The sequence below is a fragment of the Salmo salar genome, chromosome 15, assembly GCF_965601325.2.
Source record: "Salmo salar chromosome 15, fSalSal1, whole genome shotgun sequence".
NCBI lineage: Eukaryota > Metazoa > Chordata > Actinopteri > Salmoniformes > Salmonidae > Salmo > Salmo salar.
In genome coordinates, this window is record NC_138305.1 from 89,650,391 (window position 1) to 89,674,056 (window position 23,666).

General features: G+C 41.8%; 1 protein-coding gene and 1 long non-coding RNA gene across 2 annotated transcripts; one reads left to right on the forward strand and one right to left on the reverse strand.

Annotated features, from left to right (window-relative positions):
• Positions 1 to 684: 684 nt before the first annotated feature.
• LOC145860913 (uncharacterized) lies at positions 685 to 2,605 on the forward strand. The gene is made up of 3 exons (XR_014380685.1): positions 685 to 1,349; positions 1,700 to 1,771; positions 1,977 to 2,605. It is a non-coding gene; the product is annotated as an uncharacterized LOC145860913 (long non-coding RNA).
• A 683-nt stretch (positions 2,606 to 3,288) lies between these two features.
• LOC106572400 (N-fatty-acyl-amino acid synthase/hydrolase PM20D1.2) lies at positions 3,289 to 23,622 on the reverse strand. The gene is made up of 13 exons (XM_014146526.3): positions 23,313 to 23,622; positions 23,103 to 23,189; positions 18,842 to 19,077; positions 18,530 to 18,616; positions 16,692 to 16,825; positions 9,770 to 9,889; positions 8,923 to 8,998; positions 8,731 to 8,792; positions 8,489 to 8,567; positions 7,628 to 7,699; positions 6,969 to 7,134; positions 6,719 to 6,818; positions 3,289 to 4,563 (listed from the first exon to the last, which is right to left on the reverse strand). The coding sequence occupies exons 1-13, from the start codon at positions 23,530 to 23,532 to the stop codon at positions 4,434 to 4,436; spliced, it is 1,569 nt and encodes a 522-aa protein (XP_014002001.1). The 5' UTR covers positions 23,533 to 23,622; the 3' UTR covers positions 3,289 to 4,433.
• Positions 23,623 to 23,666: the final 44 nt, after the last annotated feature.

Sequence of the window (23,666 nt, forward strand, 5' to 3'; positions counted from 1 at the left end):
GACACTTGTTCGTGTAATTTAGCGACTGTACAGAAAGTTGGTATCTTGGGAAATTTCACACATAGAAATTCAACTTATTTTTATTGATTTGTCCTGATTCCAAACAGCTTTCCACTGTGGATGAGATATTATGCTGGAATTCCAGGGTAGGGTCACAATTCAGTTCGCGATAGAAGTCACCTTTAGATAGTTGTCGGTGACATTCATTCACATAGTCACATTTGTGTTGTATACAAATTCCTTCTCCTTTGTCACATTTTTTATGATAATCAAAGGATCTGACTTTAAGTCCTTAAGAGCCATTCTCTCGTCTCCACTCAGATTATCATAGGATTTGTGTTTCTGGTTGTCTTTCAGTAAGTCACGAACATCATTTTCAACAATCCTACAGAAGGTTTCTATGGATGCATTACATTTGGGGGGGAGGTACAAATGAACTTTTTTCTTTAAATGTTGTTCTCTCAGATGATGATGTTCATTATATATTAAGGTTGAACCAAAAGATTACATGTCACAAATATGAAATACAAAATTGTGAAATTAAATGAAACAATAATGTATGTTGATGCTAATATGATGTACAATATTCCATTATGTTTCTATATGATAACAATAGCGTAATATATTTCATATGATGTACAATATTCCATTATGTTTCTATATGATAATAGCGTAATATATTTAATATGTCATATACTATTTTTTAACAGTTTCACTAATTCATTTGAATTAACTTAATCATTATGACACACCCCTCACTACTGTCATTGGTTACACTAATTGCACTGTGTCTACATAACCTGGTTCAAGTGTTCATGACATTACCCTGAAGAAGGCACAGTGATGCTGAAACGTTGATAAATACCCATTAAATTGCTGGGAGATTATACATGGAGTGTGACTTTATTTTGATAGCTTATATTATTTCATAACATTAACAAAATACACTGTCCCATTTGGTTCCAGCAGTTTCGAGGCATTTGAGAAGGAGGGTGCTGACATCAGGAGACCAAGGCTGCTGGTTACAGCTGCAGTGGCTGCTGGGAAGGGAAACACTGACAATACTTATGAGATTGCAGAGGTTGAAAGTGAGTTCAAAGGTTAAAACAGAACTCAAAAAAGGCAGTACAGAGACAAAGTGGAGTCGCAATTCAAAGGCTCACACACAACGTATGTGGCAGTGTCTACAGACAATCACGGACTACAAGGGGAAAACCAGCCACATCGTGGACACCGACGTCTTGCTTCTGGACAAGTTAAACGCCTTTTTCGCCGGCTTTGAGGATAACACCCTGCCACCGACGCGGCCCGCTACCAAGGACTATGGGCTCTCCTTCTTCTTGGCCGACGTAAGACATTTAAGCGCGTTAACCCTCGCAAGGCTGACGGCCCAGACGGCATCCCTAGCTGTCTGGGCCGTGACCAATAATATTTGATTTGTTTTGACTTACACCACAACAGCCCTCTGTACCGCGGTGCTTCAGATTGAGAGGAAGGGGAGCTCAAGTACTACAATGTTGTAAAACACCTGATCAAACTTTACAAAGGGACATTTAAAAAAAAAAAAAAGTTTAACACAATACATTAATGCACATTTTCAGTATCCTCAGGACCAATTCAAAACAACAGGTATTCTGCATGCCAGGATCAGCTTTCCAACACACATACAGTACTCATGTTTATTTTTCTCTTCCACCAGATCTGCACTTTCTTGCAAGGAGCAACTGTCCAATTGATTGAGGATCAGATGGTTCCCTATACCCCACCAAAGGTAATTAGTGGGTGGGATTTGACAACAGGGAAAACTTTGAGACAAAGGTATCAACAGTGCAAAAATGACTATTTTTTCAGTTGATGGCTGTAAATTCTAGCAATTCTGTTGCTCATTTAAACCATAATGTCTTTGTTTTTGGTTACATGGTGATTGGTTGATGGCTATATGGTTTCAGGAAATAAAATATTTTGTCATTTTATAGGCATGCCATCTTAAAATGAACAAGTTTGTAGGGGCCTTTATCTGGGCTCTGGATGACTAGCCTCTGATCGGCGTTCTCTTCTGGCCTCAGGTAAGCAGCCATTACTAGAATACAGAGGTAAAAGTCTCATAAGAGAAGCTTTAGTTAGTATAAGAAAGACAAAGGGTGCGTTTGAGTGTTAAGGCGAAAGCAAACGACTGTAGGCGAAAGTTTAGGAGTGAAGTCGGGGGAGGTGCAGCTACGACAGCCAAAAGTCAGACACTGTGGTTTTCCAACAGCAAGGCTCAAATTAATAGGGCAGTGTTGCCATTGTTTCTAAACTTCTCTTTCTAATATCGAAATAAACATGGTTCCAACCCCCATATCACACACTCACAAACTGAAATCATGTCTGTTCATTCTACAAGAAATGACTGAGAGCCTCATATCACATTCATTTGTATATAGGCTATCCTCTGTATAGCCTACATGAAGTTGGTTCCTTTTTCAGTCATGTCTTTAGTCACATTCGCGTGGGTCAAACAAAAACACCCTAATTCCTTGACAAAAGTAATCCGCTCGAACGCACCCATTGTATCATTCCATGCTTGACAATAACACATTTTGTGTATGACAAATTTGCCACCACTTCCTCCCACGACCACTCCACCACCACTGTGCCTACGTTAGTTTAGATTTTATTAACAATATGTACACCAATTACAATGGAATAACAATTATTGTGATATCATTCAAAAGTGAGCCAAAATAAAGTACTTGTGCAATATTTGTTGATGCTGCTGATTGTGATTTGCCTTTCGTTTTAAATGTTTGAAACCTTTGTTGTTACGCCATTACCTCCAACTGTAAAATAGGCTACTACTTAGTAGTAAGTATATAGTCTACAATAGGTGAATAAGAACACAATATTGTGAGGCTACTTGTTAATAATGTGGCATGGATTTAGACCTACTGTCTGAACACGGTTCCCTAACCGGGATTCCTTGGGACGTCCCTACCTTGAACCCTACCCCAGGGTTTCCCAAACTCAGTCCTCGGGACCCCAAGGGGTGCACGTTTTATTTTTTGCCCTAGCACAACACAACTGATTAAAATATTCAACTAATCATCAAGCTTTGATCATTTGAATAAGCCGTGTCGTGTTAGAGCAAAAACCAAAACGTGCACCCCGAGGACAGAGTTTCAGAAACGCTGCAACCACTACCCTAACCGTTTTAAATGTCAACTTCAGTTGGGTAGAGATGTCCCAAGGATCCCGGATAGCAAGGACTGTCTGAACACATTGTTTGGACACATCAACTGGAAACAAAGATTGCCGTCACCACAGTGCATCTTGTTTATTATCCATTATGTTCACTACACCCCCACATCAACAATATCTTTAGCGTCATTGGCACAGTACCTCTGACACTAGGCAGCAGTATTTCAAGAAAAATAGATAATCCTCTGTTTCAGATAACTGTGAAAGTATTGCACCTCAATTAACCTGTGTTTAATATTCATAATTAAAATAAAAAAATGCTCTCAAATACCTCAGAAATGAGCAAGTAAAATAGCATGCAAAATTACAGCATATATTATGGCCCATCTCCTTTTAAAAGCTCCCGATTTCAATCTTCATACCATTAATGTGCATTGAAAATAATTGATTTACATATCTTTATAATTTAATATTCATTTACAGATGCCATTCCACAGGGAGGAAATTTGGCCAGCAAATATCAGATAATACCTCTCTCACATGCATGCTGCATACACTTCATCAATCACCTACTTCAAGCTTCATGTTGCCAATGACCAGTAACAAAATAATAGTAACATATCAAATTGATTTTGTACCAATTAAAACAGCTTTTCTATGGCCATACCAACATCTAACTCCATATCTCTAATGCAATACTGTCACCAGGGTGGGAAGTTCTTTTCTTTAAAAAATGTAACCCAGATCAAAATCTTTGTATTATTTCTGTTCCTCGTAAGACTTTGACCCCTTTTGATGTCTTAGTAACATTGAATTGCTGTACTCATTGATAATACAATCCGATTGTCTTCATTCAAACTATAGCATTGATAGATGCTAATGTGCACATGGTTTGTTGCTTATCATATAGTATCACCACGAGACAACTGTGCTTCTTCCAAAATATAGGAGGGACCAAACCTGACAGGGTAAACATAATGTAACAACACAGTGTAATCTGGATTATGAATGTAAGAGGCTGCGTTTACACAGGCAGCCCAATTCTGAGATTATAATTTGTCTTTTGACTAATCAAATCAAAACTTTTCACGTCAGATATTTTTCAGATCCGATTGTCAAAAGACCAATAGGTGAAACAAATATTAGAATTGGGCAGCCTGTGTACACACAGCCAGAGTGGCATACACTTGCAGCAATGGATAAGTGAACCACCAAAGCACAACCACCGCCCACAGTACCCATAATGCCCTACAACTTTAGAGCTCATGACCAGCACTGTGGGGAGAAGGGAGGTCCTTGATGTCACAGTTCTGGATTAGATTAAAGTAAAAAACCACCAGTTCCTCGTAGTTCTTCTTAGAAATCCTCTCGTTAATACCATGGAACCTGAAAATGTAGAGGGAAAAGATAGAAAGATAATGGCCAAACTACATTAAGTTGAGACGTTCTCGTTTGTTGAATGCAGTATAGTGCATTGTTTAACCCTCCTTGTCGGCACACGGTGTGTATAGGGCTGACTTACATTTTATGGTTCCGCCGTGTCGCATGGCTAGATCATAAGAGTGCGGAGTATTAGTCTCATGATCAACAAAAGAACAGGGCCTTGTGTTCAACAATCTTATGACTACATCGTTATGACTACATTCAAAACCTTGCTTCTGGACAAACTAAAAACACCTTCTTCGCCCGCTTTGAGGACAACACAGTGCCACCGACGCTGCCCGCTACCAAGGACTGTGGGCTCTCCTTCTCCATGGCAGACGTGAATAAGACATTTAAGCGTGTTAACCCTCGCAAGGTTGCAGAGCAAAACGGCATCCATAGCCGCGTCGCAGACCAGCTGGCTGGAGTGTTTACGGACATATTCAATCTCTCCCTATCCCAGTCTGCTGTCCCCACTTGCTTCAAGATGTCCACCATTGTTCCTGTACCCAAGAAAGTAAAAAGGTAACTGAACTAAATGACTATTGCGCCATAACACTCACTTCTGTCATCATGAAGTGCTTTGAGAGGCTAGTTAAGGATCATATCACCTGACACTCTAGACTCACTTCAATTTGCTTAACGCCCCAATAGATCCACAGTTTTTCGCCATCGCACTGCACCATCTCATCTGGACAAGAACAATACCTATGTAAGAATGCTGTTCATTGACTACAGCTCAGCATTCAACATCATAGTACCCTCCACGCTCATCATTAAGCTCGAGGCCCTGGGTCTGAACCCCGCCCTGTGCAACTGGGTCCTGGACTTCCTGACGGGCCGCTCCCAGGTGGTGAAGGTAGGAAACAACACCTCTACTATGCTGATCCTCAATACAGGGGCCCCAACAAGGGTGCTTGCTCAGCCCCCTCCTGTACTTCCTGTTTACCCATGACTGCGTGGCTACGCACGCCTCCAACTCAATCATCAAGTTTGCAGACGAAACAACAGTAGTAGGCCTGATTACCAACAATGCTGAGACAGCCTACAGGGAGGTGATGGCCCTGGAAGACTGGTGCCAGGAAAATAACCTCTCACCCAACGTCAACAAAACAAAAGGAGCTGATCGTGTACTTCAGGAAACAGCAGAGGGAGCACACCCCTATCCACAGACGGGACCGCAGTGGGGAAGGTGGAAAGCTTCAAGTTCCTTGGTGTACACATCACTAACAAACTGAAATGGCCCACCCACACAGACAGTGTGGTGAAGAACGCGCAACAGCGCCTCTTCAACCTCAGGAGGCTGAAGAAATTTGGCTTGGCCCCTAAAACCCTCAAACTTTTACAGATGCACAATTGAGAGCATCCTGTCAGGCTGCATCACCGCCTGGTACGGCAACTGCACCACCCACAACTGCAGGGCTCTCCAGAGGGTGGTATGGTCTGCCCTACGCATCACAGAGGGCAAACTACCTGCCCTCCAGGACACCTAGAGCACCCGATGTCACAGGAAAGCCAAAAAGATCATCAAGGACAACAATCACCCGAGCCACTGCCTGTTCACCCTGCTATCATCCAGAAGGCGAGGTCAGTACAGGTGCATCAAAGCTGGGACCAAGAGACTTAAAAAAACAGACTTTATTAGCCATCATTAGACGGCTTCGACCCGGTTACACAAACCCTGCACCTTAAAGGCTGTTGCCCTATATACATAGACATGGAATCACCGGTCACTTTAATAATGGAACACTAGTCACTTTAATCATGTTTACATACTGCTTTACTCATCTCATATGTATACACTGTATTATATTCTACTGTATTTTAGTCAATGCCCTTCTGACATTGCTCAATCTAATATTTCTATATTTCTTAATTCCATTCTTTTAGATGTATGTGTATTGTTGTGAATCGTTGTTAGATACTACTGCACTGTTGGAGCTAAATACATTATGATTTGAACACAAGCATTTCGCTACACCCGCAACAACATCTGCTAAATATGATTATGTGACCAATAAAATGTGATTTGATTGGAGCTGGAGAGAGCGCTTCTATACAGAATATTTCCTTGTGGGTGTTATAGCTCACAGTACTTCTGTTACAGTGTGTCCCCTACCTCTGGGCATCCCCTGGTCTGAACCATGTAGGAGCAAAGCGATAGATGTCCTTGGCCAGGTCAGTGTAGTGACGGCTGTCTGTGTTCCCGATGCAGATACCTGCACATTGGAATATGATAGTTGGTCGACATAAAAATGCTAAAACATTGCCTGAACAACCCATTTCATAAGCAGAAAACATTATTTTCAACATCATGGTGGGCAAACCAAACTAATACCATTCCCTCTCCACGTACTCCCATTTCTTACCAGGGGCAACAGTAACTTGTGGGAACTGGTCCAGCACAGTCTTCTTGATGATCTGGAACCCAAAGGATGTTTCATCGTAGGAGCTGACAGGCAGCGGGTCAAAGCCATCCACTAGCTCCATCTTCACCCTCTCATCTCCCACTGTGGACTGGATCAACTCCAAAACCTGACGAGAGGACAAATACACTATCATTGTGAAAACTGTGAACAGTTTCCTTCAACTGTACTTCAAAGTTGCCAGCATGACTAAATTAAATACATTTTCAATGTTTTACTTTTGTGAGAGGGCCATATGATTCTAGCTAATATAATAGATAAGTAACATGAGTTTTTAATATAGCATGTGGTTGAACCATATAGATAGCAGTAGATTTGCAATGCCGCAGCACCATTCATTAGACCAGGGATCACCAACTAGATTCAGCCGTGGGACCATTTTCTTTGAGCAGATGGTCAGGAACATAATTACAAATCATTTGTAGACTGCAAATTGCCTGCAAACAGATATAATATTTGACTAAAACAATCATTTAAAATATTTTTTGGCTCAGAAAACTTGGGGTGCCAAATAAAAATCACCCATTGGCCAATTTGGTCTGTGGGCCACCAGTTCAGGAACCTGGCTTTAGACAGAGCTTGCAGTAAATACTAATCCCCACCTCTTGTAGTGACTGTGCGGAATGTATCCGCAGATTCACATAGGCCTCAGCTTGGGAAGGAAGAATGTTAACCTGTGAAGAAAGAAACATCTGTATGTAATTAAAGGACTCCCCCAGAGGAAGTTGCCGCCACTATTTCAATGTAATTTCCTGTCCTAGAGATGTAATACTTTAGTTGTGGAACCTAAATGTGTATGACAAAGGCTACTTATACATATTCACAAATTGGGTGTGGGAATTTCCACTTGGAGTTGATAAACATCCACCAATAGGGCACCGACAGCAGTATAGTTAGCATGCTAACATTATCTAGCTTGCTAATGTTATCCGTTGTTGCGATTTATTTTTTTACTACACCGTATTCAAAAGATTAGCTAGCTGACTCTATGGCTGGTTCTGGAGCTGGATTTGTCATAAGCACTGATTTAGGGAAAACTTTGCCGCAGATAGAAACCACTGGATGTGAATCCACCATAGAAATAGAAAAGAATAAAATGAAGCTCAGGTAATACGGATAACTATTGAAAGATAGCTGATATGCATTTTTCTATATTTGGAATGGAAATGATGCAACTTTTGGTAGGCTGCTGACAGGCTTTGGCTGCGGTACAGAAATGCCAAGTCAGACAGAGTTCAAGGTTCTCACAGCGGAAGTGAAATGATAGGCTACAATGACTTCATGCACACCGAAAATGACATGTAACTATAAGTTCCTTTGCAGGTGCCTTTTCATTATCTGGATACATACTTGTGGTTTCTGGCCATTGTCTTCCAGCTCCGAAAAGTGGATTTCTACTAGTGCGGGCATTTAACAGACAACTTCATGCACGATATATAATTTATCATGACTAGATATTGTACCTTAACTCCTGAGTTGAACATAGTGATTGCAGTTGTCGTTCTCACAAAAGCATTTGTATCAGGTCTTCTTTCCATTACTCTGTAACGCAAATAAAAGCTGTTAAATTAGGTTTCATAATTAAATCCACACCATAAATTCCCACAACATGAGGTATCTGTATATTTTATAGGAGTATAAATCTGCATGTAATTCAAATAATCAAAGATGGAACAAGCCAGTGGAATTCAGAGTGGAAAATTACCTTCCAAGGAGTGGGGAGAACAGCCACATATTCGACATGACAAATTTGAGTGGGAGCCTAAACTGTGAGAAAGAAAGTGATAAAAAAATGTTTTTTTAATTACTGACAAATAGATGTTGTAATTTGATGGACCTTTCCCTTTAACACTCTATAGCACTCATAGGATGTCTGAGGTTAGAAACACAGCATTACCTTGTGAGCCAGGTGTTCAAAGGTCCCACGTTCAGGACCTTCACCAAACAACCTGGGCATTGGGTTCTCCTCCAACCTGACGAAACAGATCATGTGTGCTTAGACTTAGAGAATGTGGGCTTAGCTTCACAAAGGTTCCTAATATTATTAACGGAAAAGGTCCTAAGAGGGAACTTGGACCTTGTAAAATGTTGTCTCATGCTCTATATACTGAGTACATCAAACATTAGGAACACCTTCCTAATATTAAGTTGATCCCCCCCTTTGCCCTCAATTCATAGAGGCATTGTCTCTACAATGTGTCAAAAGCGTTCCACAGGGATGCTGGCCCATGTTGACTCCAATGCTTCCCACAGTTGTGTGAAGTTAGCTGGATGTCCTTTGGGTGGTGGACTATTCTTGATACGGGAAATTGTTGAGCGTGAAAAACCCAACAGTTCTTGACACAAACCGGTGCACCTGGCACCTACTACCATAACCCGTTCAAAGGGACTTAAATATTTATTTAACCTGACATCAATAAGGGATAAAAGCTTTAACCTGGAATTGCCTGGTTGCATGTGTATATATATATATATATAAATAAAATGATACACTTACATATGCATTATAAAATTGATACTTTGACTCCAAGTAGCAATTTGTAAAAATTAAGAAAAAAAAAAATCTAGGTAGCGCTAGTGGGCTGTAGTTTTCACCAAAACTGTGGTATTTTTCATCCTATAGCTTGTTCTCCATCTTCTTTTGAATAGCAAGCCAACCTCGGCACCTAAGTACTGTGATAATGTATCTGGAGGTCCCTGACAATTCCCAGCCGTACCTGTGACGATTCACTAATCCCTCTTACCTTTTGACTGCTCCTGCCAGGATGCCTATGCTGCTCTCACTGGGAGGCATGGAGGAATGACCCGGGGCCTTGGAAACGCTCAGCTTCACCGTGGCTAGCCCCTTCTCACTGATCCCAATCCTGACATAGACACACACAGGCAAAGCAAATAAAAATCGAATATTATGTCACATGTGCCGAATACAACAGGTGTAGACCTTACAGTGAAATGCTTACTTACAGTTGAAGTCGGAAGTTCACATAAACGAGTTTTAATGATTCCAACCTAAGTGTTTCAACCACTCCACACATTTATTGTTTACAAACTATAGTTTTGGCAAGTCGGTTAGGACATCTACTTTGTGCATGACAAGTCATTTTTCCAACAATTGTTTACAGACAGATTATTTCACTGTATCACAATTCCAGTGGGTCAGAAGTTTACATACACTAAGTTGACTGTGCCTTTAAACAGCTTGGAAAATTCCAGAAAATTATGTCATGGCTTTAGAAGCTTCTGATAGGCTAATTGGCATCATTTGAGTCAAATGGAGGTGTACCTGTGGATGTATTTCAAGGCCTACCTTAAAACTCAGTGCCTCTTTGCTTGACATCATGGGAAAATCAAAAGAAATCAGCCAAGACCTCAGGAAAAAAACGTAGACCTCCACAAGGCAGGTTCATCCTTGGGAGCAATGTCTAAACGCCTGAAGGTACCATGTTCATCTGTACAAACAATAGTACGCAAGTATAAACACCATGGGACCACGCAGTCATCATACCGCTCAGGAAGGAGACACGTTCTGTCTCCTAGAGATGAGCGTACTTTGGTGCGAAAAGTGCAAATCAATCCCAGAACAACAGCAAAGGACCTTGTGAAGATGCTGGAGGAAACAGGTACAAAAGTATCTATATCCACAGTAAAACGAGTCCATATATCGACATAACCTGAAAGGCCGCTCAGCATGGAAGAAGCCACTGCTCCAAACCCACCATAAAAAAGACAGACTACGGTTTGCAACTGCATATGGGGAAAAAGATCGTACTTTTTGGAGAAATGTCCTCTGATCTGATGAAACAATAATAGAACTGTTTGGCCATAATGACCATCATCATGTTTGGAGGAAAAAAGGGGAGGCTCGCAAGCTGAAGAACACCACCCCAACCGTGAAGCACGGGAGTGGCAGCATCATGTTGTGGGGGTGTATTGCTGCAGGAGGGACTGGTGCACTCCACAAAATGGATTGCACCATGAGGAAGGACACTTATGTGGATATATTGAAGCAACATCTCAAGACATCAGTCAGGAAGTTAAAGCTTGGTCGCAAATGGGTCTTCCAAATGGACAATAACCCAGGGCATACTTCCAAAGTTGTGGCAAAATGGCTTAAGGACAACAAAGTCAAGGTATTTGGAGTGGCCATCACAAAGCCCTGACCTCAATCCCATTGAAAACTTGTCAGCAGAACTGAAAAAGTGAGTTGCAGCAGTGTAAAAATAAAGAGAGGGTGGGGGGAAATCAATGCAAACAGTCTGGGTGGCCATTTGATTAATCGTTCAGCAGTCCTTTGGCTTGGGGTTAGAAGCTGTTGAGGACCCTTTTGGACCCAGACTTGGCGCTCCAATACTGCTTGCTGTGCAGTAGCAGAGAGAACAGTCTATGACTTGGGCGACTGGAGTCTTTGACAATTTTTGGGGCCTTTATCTATAGGTCCTGGATGACAGAAAGCTTGGCCCCAGTGACGTAATGGGCCGTACGCACTACACTCTGTAGCGCCTTGCGGTCAGATGCCGAGCAGTTGTCATACCAGGCGTTGATGCAACCGGTCAGGATGCTCTCGATGGTGTAGCTGTAGAACGTTTTAAGAATCTAAGGACCTATGCCAAATCTTTTCAGTCTCCTGAGGGGGAAAAGTCATTGTTGTGCCCTCTACATGACTGTCTTCATGTGTTTGGACCATGATAGTTTGTTGTTGATGTGGACACCAAGGAACTTGAAACTCACGACCCGCTCCACTACAGCCCCGTCGATGAGAATGGGGGAGTGTTCGGCCCTCCTTTTCCTATAGTCCACAATCAGCTCCTTTTTCTTGCTCGCGTTGAGGGAAAGGTTGTTGTCCTGGCACCACACTACCAAGTCTCTAACCTCACTATAGGCTGTCTCATCATTGTCGGTAAACAGGCCTACCACTGTTGTGTCGTCAGCAAACTTAATGACGGTGTTGGAGTCATGCTTGGCCACGCAGTCGTGGGTGAACAGGGAGTACAGGAGTTGACTAAGCACGCACCCATGAGGGGCCCCCGTGTTGAGTATCAACGTGGCAGATATGCTGTTGCCTACCCTTACCACCTGGGGGCGGCCCATCAGGAAGTCCAGGATCCTGTTGCAGAGGGAGGTTTTTAATCCCAGGGTCCTTAGCTTAGTGATGAGCTTCATGGGCACTATGGTGTTGAATGCTGAGCTGTAGTCAATGAACAGCATTCTCACATAGGTGTTCCTTTTGTCCAGGTGGGAAAAGGCAGTGTGGAGTGTGACAGATTGCGGCATCTGTGGATCTGTTCAGGCGGTATGCGAATTGGAGTGGGTCTAGTGTTTCTAGGATGATGCGGCAGGTAGCCTAGTGGTTAGAACGTTGGGCCAGTAACCGAAAGGTTGCTAAATCGAATCCCCGAGCTGACAATGTACAAATCTGTCGTTCTGCCCCTGAACAAGGCAGTTAACCCACTGTTCCCGGGTACACCATCATTGTAAATAATAATTTGTTCTTAACTGATTTGCCTAGTTAAGTAAAAAGGTTTAAAAAAATATATTATTATAATTTTTATTTTTATTTTTTTTAAAGGCCAGCATTTCAAAGCACTTCATGACTGCTGACGTGAGTGCTACGGGGCGGTAGTCATTTAGGCAGGTAACCTTTGCTTTCATGGGTACAGGGACTATGGTGGTCTGCTTGAAACATGTAGGTATTACAGACTAGATCAGGGAGAGGTTGAAAATGTCAGTGAAGACACTTGCCAGTTGGTCCGCACATGCCCTGAGTACATGTCCTGGTAATCCATCTGGCCCCTCGGCCTTGTGAATGTTGACCTGTTTAAAGGTCTTGCTCACATCGGCTACGGAGAGCGTGATCACACAGTCGTCCAGAACAGCTGGTGCTCCCATGCATGCCTCAGTTTTGCTAGCCTTGAAGCAAGCATAAAAGGCATTTAGCCCGTCTGGTAGGCTGGCGTCACTGGGCAGCTCGCGGCTGGTTTTCCCTTTGTAGTCTAATAGTTTGCAAGCCTGGCCACATCCGTAGCGTGTCAGAGCCGGTGTAGTAGGATTCAGTCTTAGTCCTGTACTGACGCTTTGCCTATTTGATGGTTCATCTGAGGGCATAGCGGGATTTCTTATAAGCGTCCGGATTAGTGTCCCGCTCCTTGAAAGCTGCAGCTCTAGATGTTGCCTGTAATCCATGGCTTCTGGTTGGGATATGCATGTATGGTCACTGTAGGGACGATGTCGTCGATGCATTTAAGCCTGTGACTGAGGTGGTATTCTCCTCAATGTCATTGGGTGAATCTCAGAACATATTCCAGTCTATGCTAGCATAACAGTCCTGTAGCGTAGCATTCGCATCATCTGACCACTTCCGTATTGAGTGAGTCATTGGTACGTCCTGCTTGAATTTTTGCTTGTAAGCAGGAAGATAGAATTATGGTCAGATTTGCCAAATAGAGGGTGAGGGAAAGCTTTGTATGCATCTGTCTAGAATTTTTTTCCCCTCTGGTTGCACATGTAACATGCTGGTAGAAATTAGGTGAAACAGATTTAAGTTTGCCTGCATTAAAGTCCCATGGCCACTAGGAGAGCCTCTTCTGGATGAGCATTTTCTTGTTTGCTTATGGCCTTATACAGCTCGTTGAGTGCAGTCTTAGTGCCAGCATCGGTTTGTGGTAAATAGATGGCTACGAAAAATATAGATAAACTCTTGTGGTAGATAGTGTGGTCTATAGCTTATCATGAGGTACTCTACCTCAGGCGAGCAATACCTCAAGACTTCTTTAATATTAGACATCGCGCATGAGCTGTTTTTGACAAATAGACAAACACCACCAGCCCTCGTCTTACCAGACATAGCTGTTCTGTCCTGCCGATGCACGAAAAATCCAGCGAACTGTATATTATCCATGTCGTCGTTCTGCCACCACTCGGTGAAACATAAGATATTACCGTTTTAAATGTCCCGTTGGTAGGATAGTCTCAAACGGAGCTCATCCAGTTTATTCTCCAGTGATTGCACTTGGCAGGCATATACACTTAATATACTGTGATAGCAATCTATGACGTAAACCATATTTAAGTTGTGTTTTATATCATATTGTACAACAGCTGATGAAACTAGCACTGTAAAAGTGTGAAACTTTGATCAGTAACCAGGTTTCCACCCAACCATTTCATGCAGATGAACTACGTGACGCATGGAAAAAAATCATGACCTGGTTGATGGAAACAGCTGGTACAATTTTATAAATGTGGACAGACAATTTATTCGTTCGACATAGTGGGATCTTTTTGTGTGCGGAAAATTAATTACACGAGAATTGACGCAAATATTGATAATAAGCATCATATCGAAGTAAACTTGGAGTCACGAGACGATATGTTGTGTGTTCCTTCCACTACGACTCGGGAAAGCATGCAGTTTATTAGGCTACAGATGAAAGAAGTTATGATGAACTTCACAGGGTGGTGAAAGTGCACAGTGATGATCTTGATGCTCCTTTCCAAGAAATATTGAGGATCTTATTCTAGTGACATGATGATCAATGCTTGGCTTCCATTTGACAATTAAAAATGATATTGCTCTCATCCATAATCATCTCATCATGTAGGTAGCCTACCCGCAATCTATCTGCAAGCCGTTGGCTAGAGTGGTCACATTTGCTATATAAACGCAACAGTTTGTGACAACACCATCAATAGAGACCCATTTAACTTGTATTTTTTTATTCAGTAATTTAACCGCAAAAGTTGTGTCATCACACATAGCCTTTTATCCACAATAAGTCCGGTTGATGGAAACATCTCTGGTGGGAAAATGTGTATATTGTTGTATGCACATTTTTTAATAGTCGCATGAAAATCTGTCGCCAATTCGATGGAAACCAAGCTAATGTTATTTTTTGATAGTTGCTGGTTGAAAATACAATTTACGCAGGACCTTGTAATCAGCAGGTTTTGCATGGGTGGAGTTTTGGCTTGCCTGTTGATGTCACCAGGCAGTATAAGTTAATAGACCAATAAAGAGAGTTCCAAACCTCTCTGCCAACAACAGAGTTTTTTCAGGTTACATATCCCTCCCATTAGGCCCTTCCAATTACACCCCTCACTCAGACCACTCCCAGACAGTCCTAACTAAATTCTTGCTTAACCTGTTGGGGCCGTATTGACACAGCCGGATAAAAAACGTACCCGATTTAATCTGGTTACTACTCCTGCCCAGTAACTAGAATATGCATATAATTATTGGCTTTGGATAGAAAATACCCTAAAGTTTCTAAAACTGTTTGAATGGTGTCTGTGAGTATAACAGAACTCAAATGGCAGGCCAAAACCTGAGAAGATTCCATGCAGGAAGTGGCCTGTCTGACAAGGTGTGTTTTATCTTGGCTCCTTTTATTGAAGACTGAGGATCTTTGCAATAACCTGACACTTCCTACGGCTCCCATAGGCTCTTAAAGCCCGGGAAAAAGCTGAAGGATATCGAGGCAGGCTCTGGCTGAAACACTTTATCGCGTTTGGCAAGTGGCCGCTCAGAGTACTATGGGCTTAGGCGTGTCCGAGTCGACCGAATGTTTTCTTTTCTTTTGTCTGTTTACCTAAACGCAGATTCCCGGTCGGAATATTATCGCTTTTTTATGAGAAAAATGGCATAAAAATTGATTTTAAACAGCGGTTGACATGCTTCGAAGTACGGTAATGGAATATTTAGAAATCTTTTGTCACGAATTGCGCCATGCTCGTAACCCTTATTTACCCTTTCGGATAGTGTCTTGAACGCACGAACAAAACGCCGCTGTTTGGATATAACGATGGATTATTTTGGACCAAACCAACATTTGTTATTGAAGTAGAAGTCCTGGGAGTGCATTCTGACGAAGACAGCAAAGGTAATAACATTTTTCTTATAGTAAATCTGACTTTGATGAGTGCTAAACTTGCTGGGTGTCTAAATAGGTAGCCCTGTGATGCCGGGCTATCTACTGAGAATATTGCAAAATGTGCTTTCACCGAAAAGCTATTTTAAAAATCAGACATAATCGAGTGCATAGAGGAGTTCTGTATCTATAATTCTTAAAATAATTGTTATGCTTTTTGTGAACGTTTATCGTGAGTAATTTAGTAAATTCACCGGCAGTGTTCGGTCGGAATGCTAGTCACATGCTAATGTAAAAAGCTGGTTTTTGATATAAATATATATATAAATATGAACTTGATTGAACAAAACATGCATGTATTGTATAACATAATGTCCTAGGGTTGTCATCTGATGAAGATCAAAGGTTAGTGCTACATTTAGCTGTGGTTTGGGTTTATGTGACATTATATGCTAGCTTGAAAAATGGGTGTCTGATTATTTCTGGCTGGGTACTCTGCTGACATAATCTAATGTTTCGCTTTCGTTGTAAAGCCTTTTTGAAAGGTTTTGCATTTCTAAGGTATTTGAATAACGCGCCACGGGATTACACTAGCCCATAGAGGTTAAGAAATAATTTTTTGCAAAAAATCTATTTTGATTTTTGACAATTTTAATGGAAACTATTATAATGGTACTTAATTGTTACCCAGAAATGAGTTCATACTGAGATAAAAATGGTTACATTGGGCCTTTAATTGGGGCAGTGGTTATAATCACTTAGAAAGACACTAAATATGAGAGAAGAGTGAATGAATGCTTACAGAGCAGCAGGCCCCTGCAGACCACTGATGACTCCATCCAGCACAGCCAGACCCTCATCCAGTACAAACGCCAGCTGTACCCCTTTCTTCTTCAGCACCCTCACTATGTTCATTGCCCCCTGGAAGCCACTCACCTACAGTAGACAGACAAAAATCCTGTTTCTGATTTCTGTCCCTTTTCAGTTAGTGAAATACAGTTGAAGTCAGAAGTTCACATACACCTTAGTCAAATACATTTAAACTCAGTTTTTCACAATTCCTGACATTTAATCCAAGTAAATATTCCCTGTTTTAGGTCAGTTAGGGATCACCACTTTATTTTAAGAATGTGAAATGTCAGAATAATAGTAGAGAGAATGATTTATTTCAGCTTTTATATCTTTCATCACATTCCCAGTGGGTCAGAAGTTTACATACACTCACTATTTTGGTAGCACTGCCTTTAAATTGTTTAACTTGGGTCAAACATTTTGGGTAGCCTTCCACAAGCTTCCCACAATAAATTGGGTGAATTTTGGCCCATTCCTCCTGACAGAGCTGGTGTAACCGAGTCAGGTTTATAGGCCTCCTTGCTCACACATGCTTTTTCAGTTCTGCCCACAAACTTTCTATGGGATTGAGGTCAGGGCTTTGTGATGACCACTCCAATACCTTGACATTGTTGTCCTTAAGCCATTTTGCCACAACTTTGGAAGTATGCTTGGGGTCATTGTCCATTTGGAAGACCCATTTGCGACCAAGCTTTAACTTCCTGACTGATGTCTTGAGATGTTGCTTCAATATATCCACATCATTTTCCTCCCTCATGATGCCATCTATTTTGTGAAGTGCACCAGTCCCTCCTGCAGCAAAGCACCCCCACAACATGATGCTGCCACCTCCGTGCTTCACAGTTGGGATGGTGTTCTTCAGCTTGCAAGCCTCCCCCTTTTTCCTCCAAACATAACGATGGTCATTAGGGCCAAACTGTTCTATTTTTGTTTCATCAGACCAGAGGACATTTCTCCAAAAAGTACGATCTTTGTCCCCATATGCAGTTGCAAACCGTAGTCTGTCTTTTTTATGGCAGTTTTGGAGCAGTGGCTTCTTCCTTGCTGAGCGGCCTTTCAGGTTGTGTCGATATAGGACTTGTTTTACTGTGGATATAGATACTTTTGTACCCGTTTCCTCCAGCATCTTCACAAGGTCCTTTGCTGTTGTTCTGGGATTGATTTGCACTTTTCGCACCAAAGTACGTTCATCTCAAGTAGACAGAATGCGTCTCCCTCCTGAGCGGTATGACAGCTGCGTGGTCCCATGGTATTTATACATGCGTACTATTGTTTGTACAGATGAACGTGGTACCTTCAGGCATTTGGAAATTGCTCCCAAGGATGAACCATACTTTTTTTCTGAGGTCTTGGCTGATTTCTTTTGATTTTCCCATGCTGTTAAGCAAAGAGGCACTGAGTTTGAAGGTAGGCCTTGAAATACATCCACAGGTACACCTCCAATTGACTCAAATGATGTCAATTAGCCTATCAGAAGCTTCTAAAGCCATGACATCATTTTCTGGAATTTTCCAAGCTGTTAAAAGGCACAGTCAACTTAGTGTATGTAAACTTCTGACCCACTGGAATTGTGATACAGGAATTGTGATAAGTGAAATAATCTGTCTGCAAACAATTGTTGGAAAAATTGTGTCATGCACAAAGTAGAAGTCCTAACCGACTTGCCAAAACTATAGTTTGTTAACAAGACATTTGTGGAGTGGTTGAAAAACGAGTTTTAATGACTCCAACCTAAATGTATGTAAACTTCCGACTTCAACTGTAAATACCTGTACCAACTTCACAAACCTCCTCATCATGACCCAGACCAATGAAGAATCCCCTTCGCGGTGAATAACCTCTTATCAACAGGTACTCCAGCGCCTGGAGAATTCCCTACAGTGAAAAAATTGTCTGGTTAAATTCTCACAATGTGAAATTGTATTATTGGTTGAGAAAAACAGCAACCACATTGTTGATTAAGCAATGCTCTTGGGCCTCTAGCTCATAAAGATAAAACATACCAAACATATCATAGGTTTATCTCTACAATCTGGTCCTTGTTCTTGGAACACCCAGGTTCCATAAACATATACCCACAGTCAACCCTCACGGCCTCACCATGACAGACTGTTTGTTATCGATGGTCCCTCTCCCGTAGATGAATCCATTTATCTCCTTTGCAGAGAATGGTGGGGCCTCCCACCCGTCTCTCTCCTCAGCAGGAACCACATCTATGTGGGCCAGCAGCATGTAGGGGACGAGGGCCAGGTCAGAGCCCGGCACCCAGAACAGGTGGCTGTAGTTGGCCACAACCTCATGCTGGACCAGGTGGGAAGAAAACACTGTAGGGAAAGCTGGCAGAGGGAGAACAAAAAAAATCTGTTAAGTGTTAGGAAATGCAGGATACCACCCTTACGAAAAGAAATTGCACTCAGAGTGCAAATACTGCATCCAAAATACCACAGTCGACTGCAGTTACTGCAATTTTACTGCAGTCTTTTTTTTTTTAAGGACATTTCTAATAAGCTTTTAAAATAGTGGATTTGACGTAAACGCAGATGCATTTCTGCTTGAGTATCAGAAAGCAGTGTCGAAATGCTAATTGGTAACTTTGTGCTCAAAGGCCAGCAGATGGCGATATTGAGTCGTTTCATCTTATGGTCTAAAGGGAATGCATGCAGCAGGCTATACACTAGTATCCCCCGTGGGGGATATACCATCTACTGCATCTTGCCATCTTGATGTAATGTATCACTAGCCACTTTAAACAATGCCACTTTTATATGTTTACATGTCCTACATTACTCATCTCATATGAATATACTGTACTCTATACCATCTACTGCATCTTGCCTATGCCGTTCTATACCATCACTCATTCATATATTTTTTTTATGTACATATTCATTCATTTACACTTGTGTATAAGGTAACTGTTGTGAAATTGTTAGGTTAGATTACTCGTTAGATATTACTGCATTGTCGGAACTAGAAGCACAAGCATTTCTCTACACTCGCATTAACATCTGCTAACCATGTGTATGTGACATAAAATTTGATTTGGACTTTTTGTTGTTGTACATTCTCCATTCAGGTTGCAAAGGCATCAATTTCCTCCTTAACTCATTTAATAGCGAGAAGGCAGAATTTCTTTGGGAAAGTATGCATACTTTCTTGATGAAACAACATTTTCCACCCCCATGGTAGTGGCTAATGCTACTTCCTGATGTTTAGCCAGGGTCATGTCTAGACGGGACACAGCTTGTCAAAATTGACGTCAAAAGTTATTATTTTTACATTTTAGCTAACCGTACTCTTTTCCTAACCTTAACCGAATTATCCTAACCTGGGGGGTTATGAAGGAACCAATGGGATGCTCAAGGTGGGGCATTCCTGCAGGGAACCCTTACAATATTACCGTGCAGTTGAATACATGGATTTATCGGGCTTCACTAAGGGGCTGTAAAATTAACGTTGTAACAAAGTTGACATTTGGGCATAACATCCATTGTTTGTCACGACCCCAACACCCTACCATAATACTTCACCTAACAGTATATGGCCAGTGCACATTTTTAGCACTTCACTGAGCTGGCAAGCCTCCAGCTACACAGCACTCACGTAGAAGCAGTAATAGTTAGTTCAGAGTATTTCGAGTCAACTTTTTAGACGACATGCGTCCCATTATGCTTGATGTAAACCAAACACTGCATTCCACAGTAAGAACCTCATACCAACAGTCAAGCGTGGTGGTGGTGTGATGGTTTGGGGATGCTTTGCTGCCTCAGGACATATAGGCCTATGGGCTAGGCAACAATGATTTGAAAGTCGCAAAATGAAGCAATGCCTTAAGCTGGGCATCATTCACAAGTAATAGGCTAATATTGTCACCCATCACACTATTATTGATTTAATATTATCGTTGCATATACTAAATAATATAAGTGAAATTTGTTTTGATTTAGGTGCATGATAATGGTCAGTTCTCTCTCGAAACAAGGGCAGCAGAAGAAATACATGTCATATATGCACTTAAATAGCGAATGGAGGACGCTTTTCCCGTGGTTCATTATCATGCCAGCCAGGTAGGCTATACTCCTGTTGTAAGGAGAAGCAATGTGCTTAATATTAGGAAAATGTATAAATATATATAGTAGGCCTAGCCTATAGAACGCTGGATGGGAACCTCTTCTTTTAATAGAGGCCATCACTCTGTTTTCTCATGCAACAACATAGCCTATAGAAATGTTGCGCAACAAGAGCTCTTGGGCTCTCATGAAGTGTTTGATTAGATGTTCGAATACATTTGCATTGATGTCAGAGTGATTAGAGGGACAATAGAGTACTGAGTACCAGACAGTTAACAAGTCTGGTAGGCTACTAATGACCATCAGCAGCATCAGAGCTTTTTAATTTATTTTAAATTTAACTAGGCAAGTCAGTTAAGAATAAATTCTTATTTACAATGACGGCCTACCCCGGCCAAACCGGACGACACTGGGCCAATTGTGCACCGCACTATGGGACTCCCAATCCCAGCTGGTTGTGATATAGCCTGGAATCGAACTAGGGCCTGTAATGACGCTTTTTGCACTGAGATGCAGTGCCTTAGACCGCTGCTCCACTCAGGAGCCTAATTACCGTGACTAAGCGGTCACGTGGAATTAGACTGCCTTCATGACTAGTCACCGCCGGTGTGACGGTAATATGGTCACCGTAACAGCCCTAGTCTACATACACATATGTCATGCTGCTGCTCCAGTTTCAACTGTTCTGCCTGCGGCTATGGAACCCTGACCGGTTCACCGGACATGTTACCTTGTCCCAGACCTGCTGTTTTGGACACTCTCTCCCCCTCCCTCTACCACACAGGGGCGGCAGCGTAGCCTAGCGGTTAGAGCGTTGGACTAGTAACCGAAAGGTTGCAAGATCAAATCCCCGAGCTGACAAGGTACAAACTGTCGTTCTGCCCCTGAACAAGGCAGTTAACCCACTGTTCCTAGGCCGTCATTGTTAATAAGAATTTGTTCTTAACTGACTTGCCTAGTTAAATAAAGGTAAAAAATAAAAATAAACATCTCAACCTCTTAATGCTCAGCTATGAAAAGCCAACTGACATTTACTCCTGAGGTGCTGACCTGGTGCACCGTCTACAACCACTGTGATTATTAGTATTTGACCCTGCTGGTCATCTATGAATGTTTGAACATCTTGAAGAACGATCTGGCCTTAATGACCATGTACTCTCATAATCTCCACCCAGCACAGCCAGAAGAGGACTGGCCACCCCTCAGAGCCTGGTTCCTCTCTAGGTTTCTTCCTAAGTTCCTGCCTTTCTAAGGAGTTTTTCCTAGCCACCATGCTTCTACATCTGCATTGCTTTCTATTTTAGGCTGGGTTTCTCTATAAGCACTTTGTGACATCTGCTGATGTAACAACGGCTTCATAAATACAATTGATTGATTTATAATGTTAGCTAAATGTAGTAATAAATAAATAGGCTACATTTATTTAAATGGACAATTCTGTGAACTGTCTTGTGCAAGTTTTAAATTGACACAATACCCATTAGTAAAGGTATCAGCTAGAGATGACATGCAGGAACTTGCAGAGATTTGTAGTTTTGACATGTCTAAATTGGTACCAATTAGCATTTTTTAATCTGAGAGTAAATAGAGCTGAATATATTGATATAAGAGAGAGATGTACATGGTTATCAAAACCTCAAGCCAAGGTAAGCCTACACAAAACACAGCCCTTATTTTTAAGTGTTTCTAAAATCCCTTATGGGAAAATGGGGTAAAAATGATTGGAACCATTTCACTGTTTGACTACTAGGTTTTATGGGTATTTTGACACCTCCACTGTGGGATTCTACTCAGAGATGTGGTGAGGCTACACCTCAAATTACATACTAGTCATGAAAAACATGCTGTTACTTGCTGTATAACTGATGATAGAGCTAAATGTGCGCAATTGTTTTGCATGGAATAATAATACATTTGTAGTTCTGTGTTCTTCAAGAGGAGATGACATTCCAAATAGTTAACATGCATGTAATATTTCCTTGAAAACGGCAGGCAGTTGTTAATGCTTTCTGCGGAGCTGGGGGACTCCATGCTCCCCAGCAGGCAAATCGAATGCTCTCTTATTGTGACGTTTTATTGAAAACGACCAGCGCCATGCATTCCTTTGGTACAGTAAAATGAAAGGAATCCTTATCGCCATTTGCCGGCCTTGTGCTCAGTGGGCTAATGGGCCTTGTGGGCTAGTGTACTCAGTGAAAACATTTCCTACAGTAACCGGCTATAATATAACCGCCTATGCAGCATGTACCTACTCCTAAACCAAGTATAACAGTAGGTATCCGGTAGCTTACCTTTCCTCAGTAGGCTGTCGAACTCGCGCAATGCGGTGGTGTTGAGCTGAGTCTCCGTGGTTGACACGGTGGGAATCCGGATTGCGTCTGCGTACAAAAAAGCAGGCGGCGTTGAGCAAATATGGTGTCCACATTATAGCGATTATTCATTCACACACCATAGGTTGACAAATCTGCTCAGCTTGATGATCGAATTAGTCCGGATCTCACCTCTGAAATTCGCTAGAAGCTCCTCTCTCTGGTGCTGGTTTATGTCAGACGCAATATTGTTCGTCTTCTCCCAGTGTGCAAGTTGAAGTCCTGCATTCACATCAAACGTTAGTGTCCTTACAGTGGCTGCAACGAAAAAGCCTAATATAACTAATAACAAGCTAAACGACACAATTTTCACAAACTTGAGAATGTTCAATTTTGCACTGCGTTCGGTCATGTTTTAATTCGACAGTGCACACAGCGTGTTGTGAAGAGTGCAAACTGCTCGTGACGTTTTCTGCTAATTTGATCTATGAATGATCGTTTGAGCGCCACCTTTTGGGCTGGAAATAGGTCACCAGATACTCATTT